Below are 27,207 nucleotides of genomic sequence, written 5' to 3'. Positions count from 1 at the left end.
TTCTTCTTTTGATGTTTGAGAGAATTCACCAATAAAGGCATCTGGGCATGCAGGTTTTTGTGTATGTGTGAGCACATGCATGTATGTGTTTGTGCATAAAAGTTCTTTAACTATGAATTCAAATTTAAATTATACAGAGTCAAGTTATTTATTCCTTCTTGAAAGAGCTTTGAGAGTTTGGATCTTTCAAGGAATCCATTTCATTTAAATTATATTTATTTGTTTAAAGTTATCCATATCAATTACTATTATTTTTTAATGTCTGTAGTTCTGTAGTTTCTTGATTGTGGTAAATTGTGTCTGCTCTCTTTTTTTATCAATTTAGACAGATGTTGGTCAATTTTACTGATCATTTCAAAGAACTATCTGTTGATTTCATTGGTATTCTTTATTTTCTGTTTCTTATTTTCATCATTTCCATCCTTCCATTTACTTCAGGGGTAATTTGCTCTTCTTTCCAGAGATTCTTAACTTAAAGCTTGGATTGTTGATTTTAGATCTTTCTTCTTTTCTAATTAAAAAATATTTAAAGCTAGAAGTTTCCCTCTAAATACTGCTGTAGCTGCATCTCACAAATTTCAGTGTTATATTTTTATTTTTACTCATTTCAAAATATTTTTTAATTTACTTTGTGATTTCTTCTCTATTTTTATTAATATTATTATTATTTTTTAGTAATCTCTACCCCTAACATGGGGCTGGAACTTGTAACCCTTAGATCAAGAGTTGTATGCTCTACTGAATAAGCCACCAAGGTTCCCCTGTGATTTCTTCTTTAAATCATAGTTTGTTTACTATTTATTTAACATTTTATTTATCCAAAAGAGAGGTAGAGAGAGCACAAGTAGGGGAAGAGGCAGAAGGGGAGAGAAAGGGACAGTCAGACTTCCTCCTGAGCAGGGAGCCCAATGTGGGGCTCCATCCAAGGACCCTGAGATCATGACCTGAGACCTGAGCTAAAGTCAGACTTTTAACCACCCAGGCACCCCTAAATCATAGTTTGTTTGTTTTAAAGAATGTTGATTAATTTCTAAATGTTTGGAGAACTTCCAGACATCTTTTTTTATTGATATCTATTTTAATTTCTGTTGTGGTCAGAGAAACTACTCTGTATGATTTCAAAGCAGCTAAATTTATTGAGGCTTGTTTTATCGCCCTGAATATACCCTATCTTGGTTGATAGTCTATGTACATATAAAAAGAATGTGTAGTTTGCTATTGTTAGGTGAAATATTTTATAAATGTAAGGTCAAATTCATTGATAGTGTTTTTCCAATATTTTCTATTTTTGCTGATTCTGTTTACCTGTTCTCTCAGTTAGGGAGAAATGCTGAAATCTCCAATTATAATTGTAGTTTTGATTCTTTCTTCTTTTAGTTCTATCACTCTTTGCTTTATTATTTCAAACTTTGTTATTAGGTACATTTAATGATTGTTATGATTCTTCATGAATTTTCAACTCTTTATTATGAAGATACAGAATTTTAGTTTAATTCATTTTTATTTCAGCATTTTAAAAAAATCCTGCTGTTGTCTTTTGGCTTACATGATTTCAGAAGCAAAGTTTTCAGTTTTTCATAACTTTTTATGTGTGTCCTTTTCTTTGGCTACTTTTAAAGATTTTATCACCTTTTGAGCAATTTGATTATGACTATATTTTAGTCTTTTTACTTGACAGGTCAGTTCCTTCTCTTGCTAGAAGTATTGCTTAGGGTATAGATGGAGTAAACAGATTTCAGATACTTTTGGTTCCCTATAAAATTCCTACACATTAGTATCTACTGCCAAAGAACCACCCTAATTTATGAGAGCTTCCAGTGCTTGATTGCAGGCTCATAAAGGCTTTTAGATAGTACCATTCATTGATTCTACCAACACAAAAAGAATAATGAGGTTTTATTGCTTAGTATAGTCAGGGCAATTCCCCAGATTCCCTATCAAGTTGAGTCCTGTCAGATATAGCACAAATTCTCATTTTGATGTGACTTGAGGTTAATATGAAGAATTTCGGCATCTTTCTTATGAACTAATATACTTTTTAAAATCCTAAATCCTGTAACTATTCCAGTTAAATGATGATGATGATAGTAATAAAAAGAATTGCAGTAATATATTATATGCATTACAACTTACAAATAACTTCACATACATTTTTTCATTTAGCTTTATGATTATTTGTACTGAGATGAGAAGTTTTTATAGACTCAGTCTAATCAGTAAACATTGGCTGAAGAAAAGGATTTTATAGCCAGCCATTTTTGAAAGAGTTAAAAAAAAAATGGTCAAAAGCCCTAATACTGTAATTTAATTGCACAAAATCATTAGTTTATTAGTTTCAAATGAGATCAAGCCTATATAAAAATGACAAAATGAAATTAGAACAGAATGACTCACTTTTTTTTGTAGTCTTGGTCCTCTAAGATTGGAATTAGATTTTCTTTCATTTTGGAAGGACAAACAAATGTGTTTATATTATACCAAGAATATTTCTAAGTAAATGTTAGTTGTGAAGGGCATCACTAGCAGGATTAATACTGAGCATTTATTACTTCAATAGAGTAGTCTTTAAATGCCAATTTAAGATAAATTAGTATGTGGTAGCTGTGAAAAAACTATTAATTGAAAGTACCCATTAGTAAAAACAGACTTAAAAGTATTTATATAGTCATATTTGTCAGGATATTTGTACTTACCCACACCCACACCAAATATGTGGGGCTGACAAATAGAAACAACCTAGAACTGATAAATCTGATTGGTAAGAATTGTGTTCACATCAAAAAAACTGTCTTTAAATGTATACAACAGAGGTCTAAATAACTGATGGGAAAAATAGAGTTAACTATTGTGGTCTACCTAAACATCCTTCTCATGTTTATTCATTTTTAGTGTAAGTTTCATTATGTTGAGTACAAATTAATTAATGCTGAATGCTAGGCATAAGATAGATGGAGTTGGTAGCTGGTATTCAAAATGAAGATTTAACCAAAGAATTACTATTGGCCTTGCCAATCCCACATTTCTAGCACTTATGCAAGAAATGATTACTGTTTTTTTCCTTTAAGGAAATGTTAACTCTGTTTTTGTTAGTCTACTTTTTATTTTTAGAAGAATCACTTGGTTTTACTTTTTTTGTGACAGGTATCTTCACACGAGGAAAGCTGGGCCTGACAGACATCATATTCCAGTACATTCATTGTGATGAGATCTGTAAGGCAATAAACATCCTGAGCAGTATGGACTGGGACACACTGGGTCACCAGTGTTTTATCAGCATGAGTGCCATTGTAAACCATCTTCTTAGACAAAAGCTCACTCCAGAGAGAGAAGGTCAGACATGAAATGTATTTCATAAGTTGGTTGTGTATTATGTATATGAAGTAGGTTTTATTGAATCAGTTATCTTTTGAGGATTTTTTGAGTTATGTTATTGGAGACCAAAAGACAAAAATGTTAATGCCCTATTAAAACTAACAAGAACAGATAACCAAATAATTATATGGTACTTTACTGTATAGTATTTGTCAACATAAAGAGTAATGTGTTTGTATACCTATGTTGGAACTCACAATGCAGTCATTGTACTTTTCAGTCTAAGTTCATGTGTGCAATATGCTCAAATTTCAAACTTTAATCAAGAATTTCAGGTACTTACTAATGGTATCCAGAAAAAAAAATTTCATGTATTCTTGGGGTCTGGGTGGCTCGGTTGGTTTACCATCTGACTTGATTTCAGCTCAGGTCATGATCCCTGAGTGGTGAGATGGAGGCCAGCATTAGGCTCTGCGCTGAGCAGAGGCTCCTTGTCCCTCTTTCTCCCCCACTACTCCTCCCCCTGCACCTGCACATGCACTTGCTCTCTCAAAAAAATAAATAAATAAATAAATAAATAAATCTTAAAAAAAAATAAAAAGGGAAAAAAGATTTACATGTATTCTCTAGGGTCTGGTAGACAAAGGCCCCCAAACAAAGTCCTTATTCTTCCTTCACTTTAGACATAAATATTTTTCTGTCCCACCCAAGTCTTTTGTCCAGAGAATAATCCTTACCACTGATTGTGTTTGAGTGTGAGTGAGAGAGAGAGAGAGAGAGAGAGATTGAGAATTGTAGCTCCGGCAGCTGTTCCTTGTTTTCATTCTAACTGGTAGTTCTGATACCCCTCTGCCTGTTTGGATTTCTCTACTTTCGAAACCTTAGTAAGTAATTCTGCCTATAGGATCTTGGATAAGACACTGTTTTCTCTCTCTCTCTTTTTTTTTTTTTTAAGTAAGCTGTAGGTCCAACCTGGGACTTAAACTCATGACCCTGTAATCAGAGTTGCATGCTCTACCAACTGGAGGCAGCCAGGCACCCTCAGATATGACACTGTTTAAAAAAAAGGGGGGCGATAAAGTGCCACATACAATAATGAAATTCATTTTCATATTTGCCAATTATCCACTGTATGATATTTTTATTATAAGTCATTTACTTAATACAAAATGCAGCTAAATGTTCTTGCACCTGGATCTTTATTTCAAATCTTTGCAGGAAGCATTGACATTAATGATGAGAATTCCTAGCCAATGAGAAACTGTCCCTAGGTAATTTATAAGATAGAGAAAACAGGAAATATGTCAAAAGGTCTTTGCTGAAGAGCTTTTTTCCCTACTATTTTCTTTGAATGTTTATAGATTTTCTTATTCCATTTTATTACATGGTGTTTAGATAAAACTCTATACAGAACCTTCATTGTAGTAATTTTTTTTGTTTGTTTTTTTAAGATTTTATTTATTTATTTGACAGACAGAGATCACAAGTAGGCAGAGAGACAGGCAAAAGGAGAGGGAGGAAGTAGGCTTCCCGCCCAGCAGAGAGCCTGATCCCAGGACCCTGAGATCATGACCTGAGCCGAAGGCAGAGACTTTAACCCACTGAGCCACCCAGGTGCCCCCATTGTAGTAATTTTAGAGGGCGTGTTCCTTCAGGAAGTTCACATCATGGGATTTGTCCCAACTCACAGGAGGCCCACAATAAATATTTAATGTTAATTGAATGTGCTTTTTGGAGGTAGTCCAGTCCCTCTGTGGAGGGTCCAGTATTTCTACAATGAGAAAATGCCTAGCACAGACGGTGCTTGGCCTACTGTAGGTACTCAATGAATATTAGTTAAAAATAAAAAGTATAACTTCAAAATGCTAGATATTACTGTAATATGTCTGCCTACAGAGTTACCTCAAGTATTTATATGTTATATTGGTACACTCTCAAGATTAGGTACATAGTAGGAAAAAAAAAAAGGCAGAGTCCGTAAAGATAACTTGTTACGGTATACACAATCTATACAAGAGCTCCTAAATTTACAGTTGGGGAATTACAGAGAAAATAAAATACTGACTCTCCCTCAGGACACTGAGAAATTGCTAGCACATTGGTGAATTTGTGTTGTAAGAAAGATAATTAGGGAATTCACAAATGGGCATTATTAGATTCTTGCTTTAATAAAGGATATTTTCAAGGAGCTGTTTTTGGGAAGGTAGGGAGATAAAAAGTTTGTATGATACTAGGCTATTAAAATACTTGCATGATGCTGGATTATTGGAATATATACATTTCAAGTAGATATATGCATTATTCCTCAAGTAAACTGTAAAACACATTTCTAAAACATTCAGAATTCCTCTGTATTGAGATTTATTCTATCTGAATCTAACAAATTTGACATGGTAATTTGTTTTCCTTTTATTAGTGGAACCCATTGAGCTCTTTTATTTGTAGCTGTGTTGTGGTTATCTTTGAGATTTTCATTTCTGCCTTAAACATCAAGCTGAGCTATCTAATGAATCTGTAACTGTGCTGGGAGTTATGAGTATTCCATGTAGGCTTGAACATTTCAGAAGTACATGCTGTCAAGAAAACAAGCAATGGCAAGAGGATCTGGCTTGTTTTCACAATAGCATTGCTGTATTCAATTTTAATCTAAATTGACTGCTGCTTTGAAAGAAAATACCCCCAAAGTTCATCTTACTTTACTGTCTAGATTTGAGATTAAAAGAAAGAAATTACTAACAGCTTAGCCAAGTCCATAGCAATTACTCTGATGAGGTAGTTAATACTTTCAAACCCAAATATGCCTAAAACTAAAGAGTTTTGCTAAATAAGAAATTGTTTATTCAGTCCAGCACTAGTAGCATAAAAACCAATGGAGTCTTACTGTGAACCGTAGCATTCTCCTACAACTTTCACCATTACTATAATTATTTAACTTCTAGGTATTTCTGGGAGAAAACACACCAAAGGCATGGCTTGGTAAAATTATGAAGTAGGCAGAATGTGCCTTTTTCTCCCAATCTCTAGCCCTCTGGTTTATCAAAACTTGCTCTCCAATCCTTTTTTTTCTAGAAAGGTGTCAGTTGAGCTAATCCAAGAGCGGATTAGCATGTCATCCCTCCCAGGGGTATTAGCTTTCACACGTGGACAAAAACAGCAATCTTGTTTTTTAGGATGAGATTTAGGGAAAGTATGGGGACTTTCACTGTTTCTTAAAAATTGTCTTAGAAAGATATTATTACTCCAGTAGGGCTATTTTCATTTATATTATTTTTAAAACACTTCTAATACTTATTTCAATTCCCAATGCAAAAAAGTTTGTTTTCTCCTTTCAGTTAAAGAGAATAAATGTTGAGCACACTGTGAATTGATTTTACTGGAAATACTAGTTCAAACTGTGTTACTTTGATGAGTCACTGTTTTAATTATCCATTTGTGGTGAGAGGTTGATTCATTATGGATTTCTTCAGTTTTGACAGCTTTTTGTTGCTCAGAGTCATTGTCAGCTTTGCCTCAAGTGAAAGTTTATACACAGGTTTGTTTTTGTACCAGCTGTCATATTTTAATTTCATCTTTCCTGCAACAAGCTCACATTTCATCCAAGTTTGCAAAACCTGACTGACTGCAAACATGAGTATTCTGTTGTAATTGAAGGAGTTTCACTTGTTTTAGTGCTGCTATGTTTGAATTCCACAGCACAGCTTGAGGCAAGCCTTGGAACCTTTTATGCTCCAACAAGACCACTCCTGGATACAACTATATTGGAATATAGAGACGAAATCAGCAAATATGCAAGAAGATTCTTTCATCACTTGCTCAGGTGAACAATATCTTGGAATTGATGAGTGTCAGACTAATTACCTATTTAATGAGCCATTTTCTTTAATTAGAATATTCCATAATTAGGCTGTTTTCTAATAGTCCATTCCTAAGGAAAAAAACAAATCTCCTTTTGATATTCTTTAATTTCTTCTTGTTTTCCTTTTAAGGAATATATTTGAATATTGTTTAGGGCTTTTATATCATCAGTACATTTAAATATAACTTCCCCTTTAATATGAAAGCAAATAGTACTAACTATGTATATTCAATTTTGGAGAGGGGTAAGTCAGTTTTAAAATATTCATTGTGCTCTTAGCACTAGAGAAATGTTTTAGTTTTAAATGAAAATAAAAATATAAATGTACTATAAAGCTCTGAGATAGTCATTGGTTTGCTTTACTTTCAGAATTACGATAGAAAGATTTGTCCATTGTCCTCTCATATAATGTGGCAAGTTCCTAATCCCACTGTGCCTCATTTTCACTAAAAGGTATAATAGATTTCTTTAATCTTAGGGATTTTATGAAAAATTAGATAATAATGTCAAATCACTCTGAGAAAAAGACTATAGAAGTTGAAGGACAAGTACATAGCATATTCCATATAATAAAGTTCAAAAAGCAGATGGATGGATGGATGGATGGAAAGAGAATTGATGGATATAGATAGATGATGACTAGATAGTTTAAGGATACATATAGATGTGTCAATGCTATAAATAAAATCAAAGAAGTGATTAGCACAAAATTTAGGATAATATAGGGTAAGTTAAGAGAAATATAGGAATTGGCACATGGGAGCCTCCAAAGTATTAGTAATGTTTCATTTTTTTAACATAAGCAGAATATATAACAGGGCCCATTAAAATTATTATTCTTTTAATTGAATATATATTGTATACTTTTATATATGATGTATTTTATAATAGGAGGTAATAGAATTAACTTCATATACCAAAAGGAAATACTACTTTGAGTTGAATATTGATTTTATTTATAATCTGTTATACTTCTTTTTAACTCTTTCAAGCAAATTTATGTATAGTGTCTCCTTTTTTTCTCAGAACAACCCTGTAAAGAGTGTATTATCATTTGACAAATAAACTATTTATTAAGTGGCACTTTAATCTCTACCCAATAGGGAAGCCTTTGGAAAGGGAAGTCTTTGTGGAAGCTGAGAAATGTTAATATATTGCTTGAATCACAATCTGTGATTGAATCTTGCCTTTTCATCTGAATGACTTTAACATATTTCAAGAGACTCTTCATCCTGAATGAAGCAGTCTTCTACATGTGAACATATGCCAAAAATATTGGGACTGATGTCACATTTATTTGGACGTAGGGCTTTGTTCTTTGCTCTGACTATATTTTGTTTGCCTTGTTTCTGGAGAAAACTAATGAATTCACCTCCTCCCTGAAGACCCCCAAAAGTTTGATTTAAATGAAACAGATGTTTTGGAGGCATATTTTTGGTGGCCTCACTATGTCTGGCTTCTCTGACTTTATGCAGTGGTTTAATTGTGCATGAGCCTTACATTTCACAATGCTGGGCCCTAGCATGCTCATATCCTGCTGATGTTCAGACATTTTACTAATGTGCAATTTTTTGTTCATTGATTTTTCCTCAGGTGCAGTATTCAAATTATTTTTTGGATGTATTTTGATGAGGTGACTATTGTTACTGTTGTTGCCATTATTATTAGACTCTAGCTTTGTGTGGTTATACTTGGAATTGAATGTTTTTCCTTGGGGTATACTACGTTTTTCACATTTTCTTTTTTGCATGCTTTGCAGTTGTTTCAGTTATGATGAGTGTTTATTAGTTCTTTTGACAGTAGGCTATGTATGACATTATGAAAAAAGAAGAGTACGTTTATAAGAAATTAAATGAAACAGCTTAAATTAGAATTATTTTTTTTTTGTTTAATCTGCTGCCAAGAAGTTCTCCTACTTAGGGGAAGAGAAACAGGCCAAATACTTTTTTGTATTTGCAGAGTGCTAGAATTGCATTATAACCTGTACCTTGTCTAGCCAGTATATTAATACTCTAAAAAAACGTTACTAGGTAATGGAGTAAATCCTAAACAGTAAAGACCATCATAAAGAATTGGGTGGCTCAGTGGGTTAAGCCACTGCCTTCGGCTCAGGTCATGATCTCAGGGTCCTGGGATCGAGTCCCGCGTCGGGCTCTCTGCTCAGCGGGGAGCCTGCCTCCCTCTCTCTCTGCCTGCCTCTCCATCTACTTGTGATTTCTCTCTGTCAAATAAATAAATAAAATCTTTAAAAAAAAAAAAAGGATTTTAAATTAAAGATGAAGAGAAGGAGCACCGTGGAGAGTAGAGATGTACCTAAGGTCACTAATTGGTAAAGCTGAGGACTGAGATTGCCTGAGTCCAGATTAGGCTCTTTAGATAAGGAATAAAATATTACACTGATTTTAATTTCATACAGCATGTAAAATGTGAGGTCATAGTATGAATCTGTGATAATTAACAATTATCTATGTGCATTATTAAAATATTTTTGCTCATAATTTTGTTTTTATCTCGACATTAGAGGAAGACTATGGATCTTTTTGTCTTTAAGCAAGTTAAAAAATTATCTTGACAGGCTTCCTCCAAATCCAAAGAAATCTAAACTTTAAAACTTATTTCTCGTGTCCTTTCTTAACAGCTTTTTATATGTGTTCAAAATGATAAATTTTCATAAAGAAATGCTTTCTGTATGTGTAAATCATTGCTCCTAACATTGAAGATAGAAAGCAGGGGTATAATATTAATATATATGATAGCTAAATAAAATGTTTATGATAGTAAAATTTTAAATAGGTGATGCAGTCTAATTCATAAAATCATTAAGCTGGATACTTAATCTATAGAAGATGTCTAGAAAAAAATTCATTGTGTTTTCCTTTACTCTCATATTCACACTTCTGATACCAGATGTGTGGGTGTTTTTTTTCCCCCACACTGACCAACTCTCAGACACCTGCTAAGTGTCCTACAATTCAATTCAGTTCTGACACTAACCAGAGTTAAGCACAGACTCCACATGTAAATGGATCAGTCCCACAGTAGTGTCCCTATGTCAGCTGCCATTTCCAATTAGGAAGACCCCAGGTTACCCACAACTTCTGTCCAACTGGGCTACCAGTTAGAGTTTCCTGCTACCCCTTACTCAGGTTCACAGAACCCAGGAGAGCAGTTTACTTACTATTGCTGGTATTTTAAAGAATATGTTAAAGGATGCAAGTGAACAGCCAGATGAAGAGATGCATAAGGCAAGTTATATGGGGAAGGATGTAAAGCCTCATTCCCTTTCCAGGAATGCTACCCTCTGAGCACCTCCACATGTTCACCAAGTTTAGAAACTCTTTCATCCCAGTCCTTTTGGATATTTATGCAGGCTTCATTAGATAGGCATGATTGATTAAATTATTGGCCATGGTAATAATTCAACCTCCAACCCCTCTCCCCAGCCCTAGATATGGGGTTGAGGCTGAAATTTCCAATCGTCTAATCTAGTGCTTGTCTCCACTGGCAACCAGCCCCTAGCCTAGGGGCCTTCACAGTCTTCTCTGTAATACAAACTCAAGTGTGGCTAAAAGGGGCTTGTTATGTATAACAAAAGATTCTGTTTTCAGTTAGGAAGTTCCAAGGATTTTAGGAACTCTGTGCCAGGAATGGGACAAAGACCAAATACATGTTTCTTATTATAAATGGCAATATCACTGCCTAAGGCAAATTCAGCTGCCTAAGTTAAGTTCAGAAGTTGGTTGTTCACTTCTTTGTCTTCATGAAATTGATTAGTCCTCTAGAACTACTGAAGAGGAAAGTGTTAAAAAGGAAGAGCTTTTCATTATAAATAAATAGAAACTATAATAGGAACTCCCCAGATATTGATGAAATAAAAGGGTAAACATTTCAAATGAATGTGCCACATATGAAGCTTATTTTCCCAATGTGGAAGTATATTATAAAGGATTAAAATTAATTTATTCTACTGATTTCCCTTCATAACTATAAGACTATTATTTTCTGACTCAAATGGTATTAGGTGATTATGGCACAGAGTCATGCTTTTCAGTTCTTAAAAAATAGTAAACAAAATGTTGGGAAAGGGGGATTTATTGCCTAGAAATAAAAATATTATATTTGTGAAATTTTTGAGGTAGACTTTATTAATGTCTGTATTTCCTTTACACATCAACAAAAAGTAAGATGAATTGGTAGGAAGGGAGATGGATGGATATATGATAAAACAATATTGTAAAATGATGATAGAATCTAGTTATTAAATATATTCTTTCAACTTTCCTAGATGTTTGAAAATTTTTATAATAAGGTGTTGAAGGGAAATATACATTATGTTAGAGTCAATATTTATACTTAGAGGAAAAAAGGGTAGTGTTTTGGAAATTATTCTTAGCTTTTTTTTTTTTATTCTTAGCTTTTGAAATGGTTCTTAACTTACATGATAAATATATATGATAGACAAAAAATCATTTGGGACTAAAAAATTTGTTAACCAATTTGATTTCTAAATGGCTTTTTCAGTTACATTTTTCACTAATGGAGCATACACAGTAAGTAAAACCATTATATGAAATCAGTTCAAAGACTATGAATATCAAAACAGTTACCTAAGAATATTTAGGGACTAAGACAGAATATTTGCAGAGAAAAACTTCCTGGTCAGATCATCTGACAATGCTGGATAATATATTTAAAATATTTGCTTAAAGCAAGGTTGAGCTGGCAGGAAACGAAGGGAAACACTCAGAGTTTGAAATGACAAGGATGCTTGATTCCACAAGAGTAAGTTTGCCTTGAGGGCATGTGCTGGCACCTGGCAGGGAGGACCTTGGTTTACAAAGGCTGTATACTTAAAGTGTTGGGAAAAAAGCCTAGGCTTTGTCAAGGGCTCAAGAAGAGTGGGCGATGGGATCCAAGATGCCCACATCAGTCTAGTACCATTGAAGGATAGCATCTTCTCTAAACTCTAAGAGAAGAATGTATGAACAGCAAGAAGAAATGGTGGGCCAAAAAGAATATTAAACTTGTGGGAACACAAAAATCGATAGTATGGAACAAATACCCATGTCTAATTCAAGGGTTTAAAATTAAGATAAAGATAATGATTTAAAAAAAAAAACCAATGAAAATAATAATAATAATAATAATAATAATAATGTGATAGGGGAATTTTTTTTAGAAAAACGAATGAAGTTAAAGCATTCTCTGGTCTTTATACTTTTTAAGAGGAAAATAAAGATACTGATTAATACTAGAATTTATTAAATGAAATACATAAGGTAGAATTTCTAGGGTAATCACTAAAAAAATAGAGTACATAATTTTCAAACAAATATAGTGAAAATGTTGGATGAGAAAAAATTCATCCCAAAAGAAGGCAAGAACTGGGGGAGGGTACAACATATACAGGGAAGAAACATTTAAAAAAAAAAAAAAAAACAGAAAACAGACAATGAGGTTGTAGAAATCAGTTTTTAAAATCAATAATCATTATCAATGTAACTGATCTAAATTTTTCTTTTTTTTAATTTTTTTTTAAGATTTTTATTTATTTATTTGACAGACAGAGATCACAAGTAGGCAGAGAGGCAGGCAGAGAGAGAGGAAGGGAAGCAGGCTTCCTGCGGGGGCTCGATCCCAGGACTCTGGGATCATGACCTGAGCCGAAGGCAGAGGCTTTAACCCACTGAGCCACCCAGGTGCCCCTCTAAATTTTTGATGTGCAAAAATGGTTGAAACATTTTTCTTGTAAGTTTTTACAAGAGACACATAAAACAAGTTTAAAAACTAGAGAATGGGAAAAAAGTGTACTAGGTATAGCCAAAAAAGAGCTAGTAATGTTATAGAAATAGTCTTCAGAGCAAAATTATTGGTAGGGATTACTAGAGATCAATATTGGCAGAAAAACTGTTTATCGATTCTTATTCAGGAAGATAAAACAATTCTAAATGTATAAAACATAGGTTAAATACAGATGAAATAAATTGATAAATCCACTGTTACAGTTGCAGATTCTAATTACTTTCATGTGGTAATTGATAGATTAAGCAAATAAAATAATCAGTAAGGAAATACAAGATTAGAACAATATAATTAAAAGCTTGATTTAATGGACATATATAGAGTACTGTATACAACATTGGAGACTATACTTTTCTCAGGAACAAAGAAAAACATTTTTAAAATTGACCACGTCGTAGGCCATAAGTCCTTAAAACTTTCAAAGGATTAGTTAGTTGTCTTTACTCAGTAATTAATTACTGAGTGCCACATGCCAGCACTATTGTTAGAACTAGGACTATAGCAAAGAACAAAACAGACACATATATACAAATCTATGGCATCATTAAGTTTACATTATAGTGAAAGAAACAATATGTAAATAAGTAGGTAAAATATATAGTATATTAGATAATGATATGTTCCACAAAGATGAACAAAGCAGAGACAGTGGTTAGGGAAATATTGAATGGTGGAGTGAGTGGACTGCAGTTTAAATAAAGTTGTCAGGGAAGGCCTCCCTAAGAAGGTGAGCTAGAAGTTAAATCCCAGCTGTTTCACTGGAGCAGTAAACAGAATGGCAGAATAATAAGAGAATGGGTCAGAAAGGTAGCAAGTGGCTTGGTGATCTAGGATTTTGTTGCCTGTCATAAGGAGTTGAGATTTTTCTCTTGAATAGTAGGGAAAGTCAGTAGATGACTTGGAATCAATGAGTGAATAAGTCCCTCAAATGGTCAGGAATAGACTTTTGAAGGATAAGGGCATTTGGGAGTCTACTGAAATAACTAAGTGAGAAATAGTGACAATTCAGAGCAGGTAGGCAGCAAAAGGGATGAGGACAGTGGTTGGATTTTGGATATATTGAAAGTTTTGCTGACAGCATTTGCTGATAGACTGGATGAAGAATATGATAGAGAAGTCAAAGATGACATCAAATGTTTGGACTAGAGCTTGAAATGGAGTTCCATTGACAAGACTGGCAAAACCACAGAAAGAATAGGTGTGTGGGAAAACAACCTGAGATTAGTTTTGGACATGTTGGGTTTCAGTGAGCAATTCAGAGGTGAGTTCTGAAGCAGTTATAAAGGGAAATACATAGGCTTAACTGTTAATGATGAAAAGAAGAAAAACTGAAAGAGCTATGCAATTTAAGAAATTTTTAAAGTATCAGTAAAATACCCTCAAAGAAAGTGGAAAAGGAAATAATAAAAAGTTCAGAAATTAAGTAACAAAGAAGGCAGTAAGAGGATTAATAAAGCTAAGCATTTGTTTTTTGAAAAGATTAGTAAAATAGAAAAGTAGTGAACAGTATTAGGAATATAAAAGGGAGCTAATGATAGACATACCAGAGGGTTTTAAATATTGAAATAATCCTGTTTACTATGAACAACTTCATTACAAAAATCTTGAAAAATTAGAAGATAGGGAAATTTTTTTAGAAATATAAAAATAACCAAAACTAACTAAAAAAGAAATAGAAGGGACGCCTGGGTGGCTCAGTTGGTTGAGCAGCTGCCTTCCGCTCAGATCATGATCCCAGCGTCCTGGGATCGAGTCCCACATCGGGCTCCTTGCTCCGCAGGGAGCCTGCTTCTCCCTCTGACTCTGCCTTCCACTCTGTCTGCCTATGCTCGCTCTCGCTCGCTCTCTCTCTGACAAATAAATAAATAAAATCTTAAAAAAAAAAAAAAAGAAATAGAAGATCTGAAATAGCTCTATAACCTCTAAAAAATTAAATTAGTAATTAACATTTTTCCCATGAAGTAAGCTACAGTCCCAAGATATATGTATTTTTAAGATTTTATTTATTTAATAGAGAAATCAAGAGAGGGAATACAAACAGGGGGAGTGAGAGGGAGAAGCAGGCTTCCCACTGAGCAGGGAGCCTGATGTGGGGCTCCATCCCAGGACCCTGGGATCATAACCTTGGGCAGAAGGCGGACTCTTAACAAGTGAGCCACCCAAGTGCCCCTCCAAGATATTTTTATATGCAGTTCCATCACTATACTCATACAATTTTTTTTCCGTTGTTTTTCTTTAAGTCTTTTTTCAGATGCCTATTTAGTTACATAGTTGTAATTATTGAGTACATGAAATTTTAAAAGAAAAGAATCCCAGGAGGGTTGATTGACTATGATGACATTCCAAGAGACTTTTACTCTTTGATATGGTACTCAGATTTAAAACATTTATTGTGGCCTTTAGAAAGTGGCCGACACACGTGAACAGATTTTTTTTTTTTTATTAAGAAAAAAGATGAAAGAACAAGAAGGGAAAATAAGCAGAAGGGAACAACAGTAAAACCTCAAGCCCTTTAACTAAAAGCACCTAGAAAGATGTGCTTTTATACCTGAAGGAGCTGGTTTTCATGTGGGCCCAGTTAGGACTGGTTGGGAAGGAAAATTCTGGGTATTTGGATTTCTGCCAAGGGGTGAGGGGCCTCTACCATAATGGCAATTTGAAAAAGTTTATGATCCTAATTAGTAAACTAGGATACCAAACAAAATTGGCAGAGTATAGGTAAAAATAAATTGAGGGTCATTTCATGAACAAATTTTATATACTTGGCTCTTCCTTAATGTTCCCCTTCTGTAGTTAGTCAGAGGTATGGCCCAAACATTCAAACCGCATTTTGTTTGGCAATCTGGCATTCCTTACAGCATTACTTCTGTGTATGTAACTATACCAGTGAAGTAAGTCCTTACATTTTGTTTTTGTTGCTCATATTCTGCCTCAGATATTGTATCTAAAAATCAAAAGGGGTAAAAGCTGCATTGTTAAAAGAAAACCATGATTCTTTGGAAAGTTATGATAATAACCGTTCTGTATGTGTGTGTGTGTTTTTTTTTAAGATTTTATTTATTTATTTAACAGATACAGATCACGAGTCAGCAGAGAGGCAGGCAGAGAGAGAGAGAGAGGAGGAAGTATCCTCCCCGCTGAGCAAAGAGCCTTACACAGGGCTCGATCCCAGGACCCTAGAACCATGGCCCGAGCTGAAGGCAGAGGTTCTAACCCACTGAGCCACCCAGTCACCCCAATAACCATTCTGTCTTACTAGAATTACTGTATTGGCCTTAGGGAACTCTCTTTTGTCCAGTGTGAGAGAAATAGACTGGATTCATTCTAGGGGTTGAGCTAAAAGTGGGGATGGTCTGCGTGTTAGGCATCAAATTGAATGGATGAATCTTAAGACTTTTATTAGTTATTATTCATTAGTTATCTTTTCATCTGTGATGTACAAAATTTGTTTTCCACCAAAATTCCAGTTGAGTTGTCTTTTTGGGACTGTTTGCCACTCTCAGTTTCTCTTGCATTCAACTCCCCACTGTTTTCTCTGGTACCTTTATTCAATGAATGATATTCTAGGACCTGGGTAAAAGGCTGTGTTTATGAGTGAGTGAATTGTGTCTGAAAACCTGACTTTTTTTTTTTAATATTTTATTTATTTATTTGAGAGAGAGACAGTGAGAGAGAGCATGAGCGAGGAGACAGTCAGAGGGAGAAGCAGACTCCCCATGGAGCTGGGAGTGTGATGCGGTGCTCGATCCCGGGACTCCAGGATCATGACCTGAGCTGAAGGCATTCGCTCAACCAACTGAGCCACCCAGGTGCCCCAAATCTGACTTTTTTTTTTTTTTTAAGAGAGATTGAGAAAGAGAGAGAGTAGAATGGGAGGGGCAGAAAGGAAGGGAGAATCTTAAGCACAGAGCCTCACTTGGGACTTGATCTCATGACCCTAAAATCATGACCTGAGCCAAAAGAAGAGTTGGATGTTCAACCAACTGAGTCACCCAAGAACCCCCTAATCAGGGCATTTGTTGACTTCACATGCTAATCTGGCCCCGGCTGATGGCCTCCTCATACTTCTTGTCATGAAGTCTTAATCTCTTTCATTTGGCAATGATGGATTAAAAGACTCTAGGACCTGTTCACATTCCTTATATTAAATTGACCTTTAGGTACTTTTGAGTATACCCCCTAGCAGCAATTGGTATGTACTAGAAATGACTATGGACACTTCTTTTACAAAGTTACAGCTGTATTAAAGCTGAAGGATGAGGATAGCCTTTACCAATATGGTAAAAATCAAAGATATCTTACTATGTGGTGAAGGACATGCACGGTATGTGCAAACTGTAGCTAGTAAGAGAGAGAGAGTGATTCTTGGCTATTGACACTCTTGAATGCTTTGTGAAGTCTAGGAGAAATTCTGCTTTGATATTCTACCTTGTTCAGTTCTGAAGGGAAACATTCAGAGAAAATACAACCAACAGTTTATTAGGCAGATGTTACTACATTTGCAGATCTCATGGCTCAAGAAAAGACCATGACATATAATGAATGAACATTAATAAGTAAATTTCAGAATATGTCTACCTTTACATAAAATATATTTGCTTCCTTTGTGTTTGATAAAGTGTAGTCACAACCTTAATAATTCTTTATCCTTTTATTGTATATTTAAACTTCATAAAACTCAAAAAACTATGAACAGATGATGTAACTTTATTTCTGATTCTAGTAAGTACTCTCACCCATCTGTCTCCTTCTGGAGGAAACAAGATAAGTACCATTCTGTTCCTAGTTTTTGAATTCTCTCCTCTTCCCATTCCTTTCCTACTGATAACCATGTTCAAATAATAATACTCAGCTTGCTATATATTCTGATCCTTATTAACTATCTCATTACATTTGCTAGAAGGAGAAACTTAAGTTTTGTCAGTACCTGTAGAACTAAGGTGTGTCTGTCTAAATTTTGGGGAGGTAACAAATATTAGCTTTCCTTAGAAAACTAACATGTGGCCCTCAGCATTGTTGAAGTGATTGGAAAAGAGACATTACTTTGGAAAAATCTTTAATGGGCGCTCTGATCACATGTCGTTACTACTATGCAAGGATATGTATTTGTCTTTAGTTCATAGGTTTTATAAATAAATGTTGTTTAACCCTAAAGCCCTTCCATTAATTCAACTTTTCCTGATCCAGAGAACTGTGTGTTGTCAATATAGTTTTTAGAACACTAAGCTACATTTTTTCAAAAATAAAAATAGCTTTCTGACTGCAAAAGTAACATTTTTTTTCTCAAAATAATATCATTTCCGTTTTTGCATGTCAATAAATATAGATTCACATCTTGCATTATAAGGATGCATCACCATAATTGATTCAACCTATCTATGGACATGGATTATTTCTAATGTTTTGCTGCTATAAACAATGCTATAATCATCATATTCATACACACACACACACACACACACACACACACACACACCCCTTTGTGCATTTATCTGATTATTTCCTAAGAATAAGTTCCTAATAGTGGAATTACTGAGTCAGAAGTTATTCTTGATATAGTCAAATATTCCCCTCACCTTTTTGTGAAATTACTTATAATACCCACCGCTGAAAAATCAGTATATTAAAACATTGAATGAATAAATTCCTAATAGTGGAATTACTGAGTCAGAAGTTATTCTTGATATAGTCAAATATTCCCCTCACCTTTTTGTGAAATTACTTATAATACCCACCGTTGAAAAATCAGTATATTAAAACATTGACAATTAAATAGGTAGAATTTGGCATCTTTCTGCTTTTATTTTTTATGTATTCTTTCTATTAAAGTTCTTTTTTAATAATTAATAAACTATTCTTAGAGCAGTTATGTTCACAGGAAAATTGAGAGGAAAGTATAGAGATTTCTCATATACTCTCTGTGCCCATCTGCTCTAATACTATTTTCTTTTTTTACTAATGGTTATTGCATATATTTCCCAGATATATATATGGGCAGATATATATATGGGAAATGTATGCATTTGTGTGTGTGTATATATATATATATATGTATGAATTAGATATGAATGAATTATATATGAATATATATATATATATGAATGAGCTATTTGTCTTGTGTGAATGGCTATTATTTAAGGTGTGCTAGTTAAAGCTGAGGGCTTTATGAACATCAGATTCAATCCTCACATCTTAGCCTCTGTTTTGTATTTTAGTCATTCTGAAAGGTATGTAGTGATATCTCAGTGTCGCTTTACTTTCCATTGCCCTAATGGATAATGATGTTGAATTGAGTATCTTTTTATACAATTATTTGCCATTAGTAGATCGTGTCTGGTGAAATGTCTCAATATCTTTTGTCCATTAGAAAATGATTAGAAAGTGGGTTTGATTTTTATTTCCCTGACGATAAGTGATAATGAGGATTTTTCATGCATCTGTTAGCCATTTTTTGTCTTCTTTGGAGAAATGTCTGTCTGTTCATGTCTTCTGCCTATTTCTTAACTGTATTATTTATATTTGGGGTGTTAATTTTGAGGAGTCTTGTATAGATTATATATAGATAGATATAGATATTCTGGATATTAGCCCTTTATCAAATATGTCATTTGCAAATATCTGCTCCCATTCTATTGGATGTCTTTTAGTTTTGTTGATTGTTTCCTTCACTATGCAGAAGCTTTTTATCTTGGTGAAATCCCAATAGTTTATTTTTGTTTGTTTACCTTGCCTCAGGAGACATATCTAGTAAGAAATTACTTCAGATGATATCAGAGGTTGCTGCCTGTGTTCTCCTGTAGGATTTTGATGGTTTCCTGTCTCACATTTAGAGCTTTTGTCCATTTTGAGTTTATTTTTGTATATGGTATAAGGAAGTGGTCCAGTTTCATTCTACATGTCGTTGTCCACGTTTCTCAATACCGTTGTTAAAGAGACTGTCTTTTTTCCATTGGATATTCTTTGTTGCCTTGTTGAAGATTAGTTGACCATAGCTGTGGGTCCATTTCTTGGTTCTCTGTTCTGTTCCATTGATTTGTATGTCTGTTTTTGTGCCAGTACCATACTGTCTTGGTGATTACAGCTTTGTACTATAGCTAGAAGTCTAGAGTAATGATGCCTCCTGCTTTGCTTTTGTTTTTTAGCATTACTTTGGCTCTTTGGGGTCTTTTCTGATTCTATACAAGTGTTAGGATTATTTGTTCTAGTTGTCCGAAAAATGCTGGTGTTATTTTGATCAAGGTTGGACTGATGTGTAGATTGCTTTGGGTAGTATAGACATTTGAATAGTATTTGTTCTTCTAATCCATGAGCATAGATATTTTTCCATTATTTGTGTATTCTTCATTTTCTTTCATAAGTGTTTTCTAGTTTTCAAAATACAGATTTTTTACCACTTTGGTTAGGTTTATTCCTAGGTATCTTAACATTTTTTGGTATAGTTGTAAATGAGATCGATTTCTTAATTTTCTGCTGCTTTATTGTTGGTGTATAGAAATGCAACAAATTTCTGTAGGTTGATTTTATATCCTGTGTCTTTGCTGAATTCGTGTATTAGTTCTACCAGTTTTTTGGTTGGGAGTCTTTGGGTTTTCTACATGGAGTATCATGTCATTTGTGAAGAGTGAAATTTAACTTCTTCCTTGATGATTCGGATGCCTTTTGTTGTCTGACTGCTGAGGCTCTGTCTTCTAGTACTGTGTTAAACAGCTGTGGTAAGAGTGGACATCCCTGTTGAGTTCCTGACCTCAGTGGAAAAGCTCTCAGTTTTTCCCTATTGAGAATGATACCAGCTGTAGGACTTTACTTTGTAGCCTTCATGATGTTAAGGTCCTTTTGCTCTATTTCTACTTTGCTTAGGGTTTTTATCAAAGTATGCTGTGTTTTCTAAATGCTTTTTCTGCAGCTATTGAGAGATCCATATGGATCTTACCCTTTTTTTTTTTTATCGTGGTGTATCACGTTGATAGATTAGCAGATATTGAACCACCCCTGTAGCCTAGGAATAAATTCCACTTGGTCACCATGAATAATCCTTTTAATTTACTGTTGGATTCTATTGGCTAGTATCTTGGTGAGAATTTCTGCATCCATGTTCACCAGGGATATTGGACTGTAATTCCCCTTTTTGTGGAGTCTTTTTCTTATTTGGAATCAAGGTAACACTGGCCTCATGGAAAGAGTTTGGAAGTTTTCCTTCCATTTCTGTTTTTTGGAATAGTTTAAGAAAAGTAGATAATTCATTCTTCTTTTAAGTGCCTTGTAGAATTCACCTGTGATGCTATCTGACTCTGGAGTTTCTTTTGTTGGGAGATTTTGATTACTGATTCAATTTCTTTGATAGTTATGGTTCTGTTCAGTTTTCTCTTTCTTCCTGTTTCAGTTTTGGTAGTTTATATATTTCTAGGAATTTATCATTTCTTCAAGATTGCCCAATTTATTGGTGTATAATTGCTCATAATCATCTCATATAACTTTTTTTATTTCTGTGATGTTGGTTGTGATCTCTTGTCTTTCAGTCCTGATTTTATTTATTTGGTTCTTTCTCTTTATAAGTCTGGCAAGAAGTTTACCAGTTTTGTTAATTCTTTCAGAGAACCAGCTGCTAGCTTCATTGGTTTTTTTTTTTTTTTAATTTCTCTATCATTGATTTCTGTTCTAATCTTAATAATTTCCCTATGTCTGCTGGTTTTAGGCTTTATTTGGTGTTCCTTCTCCAGGTCTTTAGGTGTAAGGTTGTGTATTTGAGACTTTTGCTTCCTGAGAAAGGCCTATATTTCTATATATTTCCTTCATATGTCTGACTGCCTTTGCTGTATCTCAAAGGTTTCAGCTGTCATGTTTTCATTTTCATTTGTTTCCATGTATTTTTTAATTTCTTCTTTAATTTCCTAGTCAGCCCATTCATTCTGTAGTAGGATATTCTTTACTCTCCAGGTATTTGTTGTCTTTCCAAATTTTTTCTTGTTGATTTCAGGTTTCATAGCCTTGTGGTCTGAAAATATGCATGGTATGATAGCAGTCTTTTTCTACTGGTTGGGGCCTAAGATTGATGACTCAGTATGTGAACTATTCTGGAGAATGTTCCATGCATATTCTAAAAGAATGTGTTTTCTGCTGCTTTAGGATGAAATGCTCTGAATATATCTGTTAAGCCCCTCTGGCCCAGTTTGTCATTCTAAGCCATTGTTTCCTTGTTGATCTTCTGTTTAGATGATCTGCCCATTGCTGTGAGTGGAGTGTTAAAGTCCCCAACTATTATTGTATTATTATCAATGTGTTTCTTTATTTTGTTATTAATTGGCTTATATAATTGGCTGCTCCTGTGTTTAAATTTAAAAAATAGCAAAAAAGTGGGGGGGAGAAATTCCTCTCATCTAGTTATTGAATACATGCATCACCTCACATATTTATTTACTTAGTTTTGGTGAGTACATTTAAGTTATACCCTTTAGCACATTTCAATAAGACAGTACAGTATTATCAACTATAGTAACCATGTTATACATTAAATCCTGAGACCTTATTCATCTTAGAGCAAAAAGTTTATGCCCTTTTATAAACAGCTTCCTGTTTTCCCTACCCTACAGCCCCTGGCAACCACTTCTTTGGTTTCTGTTTCTATGAGTTTGACTTTTTACTCAGATTACATATGTAAATGATATGACACACTATTTGTCTTTCTCTGAGTTTTCTCATTTTGTGTACTACCCTCAGGGTCCATCCATGTTGTCGCAAATACTAGGATTTCCTTCGTTCCTATGGTTGAATAATATTCCATTGTATACATATAAACCACATCTTCTTTATCCATTCATTCCCAAGAAAACTTATATACAATATGAGACATAGATTTAGTAGAGTAATGAAATCATATATGGTATTGATTTGTTTCACTGTTATTTTTTGTTATTGGTTTTTCCTCAAATAAATTACTTTTTGAAAATGTTTTCTTGCATTAACATATACTCAGAAAAATGAGCAAATTGTAAATGAATTATCGTACATAACCACTGACCCAGTAAAGAAATAGAACTTTACTAGCACTTCTTTTTTTTTTTTTAAGATTTTATTTATATATTTAGTTGACACAGAAAGATCACAAGTAGGCAGAGAGGCAGGCAGAGAGAGTGGGGGGGGAAGCAGGCTCCCCACTAAGCCAGGAGCCCGATGTGGGACTTGATCCCAGGACCCTGAGATCATGACCTGAGCCTAAGGCAGAGGCCCAATCCACTGAGCCACCCAAGAGCCCCTTAGTAGCACTTCTGGAACCCCCCTTTTGACACTGCCCGATCATCCTCTCTCCTTTCCAAAGATAACCACTATCCTAAATTCTGACAGCATAGATTAGTATTACTTCCTTTTGAACCTTATATGAGTGAAATTTTATTTTTTATTTTCTATCGTGTTTGCCTTTTGTACTCAACATTGTATTTGTGAGAGTAGTACATGTTGTAGTAGGTTCATTTTTATTACCAAATATTATATTATCTTTTTGTTAATTTTTTTCATTTATTTATTTTCAGCATAACAGTATCATTTTTTCACCACACCCAGTGCTCCATGAAATCTGTGCCCTCTATAATACCCACCACCTGGTACCCCGACCTCCCACCCCCCCGCCACTTCAAACCCCTCAGATTGTATTTCAGAGTCCATAGTCTCTCATGATTCACCTCCCCTTCCAATTTACCCCAACCCCCTTCCCTCTAACTCCCCATGTCCTCCATGCTTTTTGTTATGCTCCACAAATAAGTGAAACCATATGATGATGGACTCTCTCTGCTTGACTTATTTCACTCAGCATAATCTCTTCCAGTCCCGTCCATGTTGCTACAAAAGTTGGGTATTCGTCCTTTCTGATGGAGGCATAATACTCCATAGTGTATATGGACCCCATCTTCCTTATCCATTCATCCCTTGAAGGGCATCTTGGTTCTTTCCACAGTTTGGCAACCATGGCCATCACTGCTATAAACATTGGGGTACAGATGGCCCTTCTTTTCACTACATCTGTATCTTTGGGGTAAATACCCAGTAGTGCAATTGCAGGGTCATAGGGAAGTTCTATTTTTAATTTCTTGAGGAATCTCCACACTGTTCTCCAAAGAGGCTGCACCAACTTGAATTCCCACCAACAGTGTAAGAGGGTTCCCCTTTCTCCACATCCTCTCCAACACATGTTGTTTCCTGTCTTGCTAATTTTGGCCATTCTAACTGGTGTAAGGTGATATCTCCATGTAGTTTTAATTTGAATCTCCCTGATGGCTAGTGATGATGAATATTTTTTCATGTGTCTGATAGCCATTTGTATGTCTTGATTGGAGAAGTGTCTGTCCATATCTTCTGCCCATTTTTTGATATGATTGTCTGTTTTGTGTGTGTTCAGTTTGAGGAGTTCATTATAGATCCTGGATATCAACCTTTTGTCTCTACTGTCATTTGCAAATATCTTCTCCCATTCTGTGGGTTGCCTCTTTGTTTTCTTGACTGTTTCCTTTGCTGTGCAGAAGCTTTTGATTTTGATGAAGTCCCAAAAGTTCATCTTCGCTTTTGTTTCCTTTGCCTTTGGAGACATATCTTGAAAGAAGTTGCTGTGGCTGATATCGAAGAGATTACTGCCTATGTTCTCCTCTAGGATTCTGATGGATTCCTGTCTCACATTGAGGTCTTTTGTCCATTTTGAGTTTATCTTTGTGTACGGTGTAAGAGATTGGTTGAGTTTCATTCTTCCAAACTTTCAAAGAAGAAATAACACCTATTCTCCTGAAGCTGTTTCAAAAAATTGAAGCAGACTCTTTCTATGAAGCCAGCATTACCCTGATCCCCAAACCAGGCAAAGACCCTACCAAAAAGGAGAATTTCAGACCAATATCACTGATGAATATGGATGCTAAGATTCTCAACAAGATCCTAGCAAACAGGATCCAACAGCACATTAAAAAGATTATCCACCATGACCAGGTGGGATTCATCCCTGGGCTACAAGGATGGTTCAACATCCGCAAATCAATCAATGTGATACAACAAATTAATAAGAGAAGAGAGAAGAACCACATGGTCCTCTCAATTAATGCAGAAAAAGCATTTGACAAAATCTAACATCCGTTCCTGATTAAAACGCTTCAAAGTATAGGGATAGAGGGAACATTCCTGAACTTCATCAAATGTATCTATGAAAGACCCACAGCAAATATCATCCTCAATGGGAAAAAGCTTGTGTCCTTCCCTTTGAGATCAGGAACACGACAAGGATGCCCACTCTCACTACTCTTGTTCAACATAGTATTAGAAGTCCTAGCAACAGCAATCAGACAACAAAGGGAAATAGAAGGTATCCAAATTGGTAATGAAGAAGTCAAACTCTCTCTCTTTGCAGATGGCATGATTCTTTATATGGAATACCCAAAAGACTCCACCCCCAAACTACTAGAACTCATACAGCAATTCAGCAACGTGGCAGGATACAAAGTCAACATACAGAAATCAGTGGCTTTCTTATACACTAACAATGAAAATACAGAAAGGGAAATTAGAGAATCGATTCCATTTACTATAGCACCAAGAACCATAAGATACCTGGGAATAAACCTAACCAAAGAGGTAAAGGAAAAGGATCTGTACTCAAGGAACTACAGAACACTCATGAAAGAAATTGAAGAAGACACAAAAAGATGGAAGACCATTCCATTCTCTTGGAAGAATAAACATTGTTAAAATGTCTATACTGCCTAGAGCAATCTATACTTTTAATGCCATTCCGATCAAAATTCCACCGGTATTTTTCAAAGAGCTGGAGCAAATAATCCTAAAATTTGTATGGAATCAGAAGAGACCCCGATTCGCTAAGGAAATGTTGAAAAACAAAAATAAAACTGGGGGCATCACATTACCTGATTTCAAGCTTTACTACAAAGCTGTGATCACCAAGACAGCATGGTACTGGCATAAAAACAGACACATAGACCAGTGGAACAGAGTAGAGAGCCCAGATATGGACCCTCAACTCTATAGTCAAATAATCTTCGACAAAACAGGAAAAAATATACAGTGGAAAAAAGACAGTCTCTTCAATAAATGGTGCTGGGAAAACTGGGCAGCTATATATTATCTTTTCATGACATATACTGTTAGAATATATGACATTTTATTTATCCATCTACTGTTCAGGGACATTTCTGTTGTGTCTAGTTTAGGACTGTTATAAGAAATGTTGCTATTCATGTACATATCTTTGTTGGATATGTGTGGATCTTTCTAAAGTATTGACCATTTGTAATTTTTTCACAGACTGTCTATCCATTCCATTGGAATTTCTATCTTTTTTATGGATTTTTAAACAAACTTTGGGTATTATTATCTTTCATATGCAGATATTTTCCCCCAAATTACCATTTGTTTTTTAATCTAGTACATGCATTTTGTTGTTGTTCCTTGAGGAATTTGATAAGCTTAACTAATATATGAATGTCCTACATTATGGTTTCTTAATTCTTAAATCTTCTCTCCCCAGGATTATAAAAAAAATTCACCTCAGGTTTTTTTCAATCACCTTTATAACTTTATGCTCTACCTTTTATTCTTCTAACACTGAAAATAATTTTGGCATAAGAAAGAACACATAGATCCAACCATATGTTCTCTCAACTCTCTAGGACCCTTGTCCTAACATCATTTTAATATTTTCTCATGACTTTTTAACCTGCGTTTATTCCATACTGACAGTTACAGAATAATGTTAGGCAGCAGTCACAAAGTCATGGTCATCCATAAGAGTACACACACACACACACACACACACACACACTCTTTAAGAATTTGAGTCAACATTTAAAAATTGACATTGCAGGGCACCTGGCTGGCTCAGTCGGGAAAGCATGCAATTCTTCAGTTCTTTTGTTTGTTTGTTTGTTTGTTTTTAAGATTATTTATTTATTTTAGAGAGAACTGTGAGGAGGAGCAGAGGGAGAGGGGGAGAGAATTTTAAGCAGACTCCACAGTAAGTGCAGAGCTCATCACAGGGCTGGATTTCACAACTCTGAGATCATGACTTGAGCCGAAACCAAGATAGTGGTCTATCTTCCCATCGCTTTGGATTCACTTCTCCGCTGGTCCTACCTTTCAGAAAGTGGTCAATTTTGTGTTTCTAGAATTGTTGCTCTTCTTCTCTTCGATCTCCTGTTGGATCTGTAGGTGTTCAGAATGGTTTGATAAACTATCTAGCTGATCTCCTGCTATCT

General features: G+C 34.8%; 1 protein-coding gene across 6 annotated transcripts in view; it reads left to right on the top strand.

Moving 5' to 3' along the window:
- WDPCP (WD repeat containing planar cell polarity effector) overlaps positions 1 to 27,207 on the top strand; it is a 518,631-nt gene that overhangs the window by 203,394 nt on the left and 288,030 nt on the right. For all 6 annotated transcript variants that reach the window (XR_004287790.1, XM_032352246.1, XM_032352244.1 and 3 more), the window contains 2 exons: positions 3,142 to 3,330; positions 7,006 to 7,129. Coding sequence is in view for 5 of the 6 variants with exons in the window: in XM_032352246.1 (XP_032208137.1) it covers positions 3,142 to 3,330; positions 7,006 to 7,129 (313 nt within the window). In the remaining variant the exon portion in view is untranslated. The remainder of the gene's footprint in view (positions 1 to 3,141; positions 3,331 to 7,005; positions 7,130 to 27,207) is intronic.

The sequence above is a fragment of the Mustela erminea genome, chromosome 7, assembly GCF_009829155.1.
Source record: "Mustela erminea isolate mMusErm1 chromosome 7, mMusErm1.Pri, whole genome shotgun sequence".
Lineage (NCBI taxonomy): Eukaryota > Metazoa > Chordata > Mammalia > Carnivora > Mustelidae > Mustela > Mustela erminea.
Note: the sequence above shows the minus strand (reverse complement) of the source record. Positions and strands in the feature narration are given on the sequence as shown.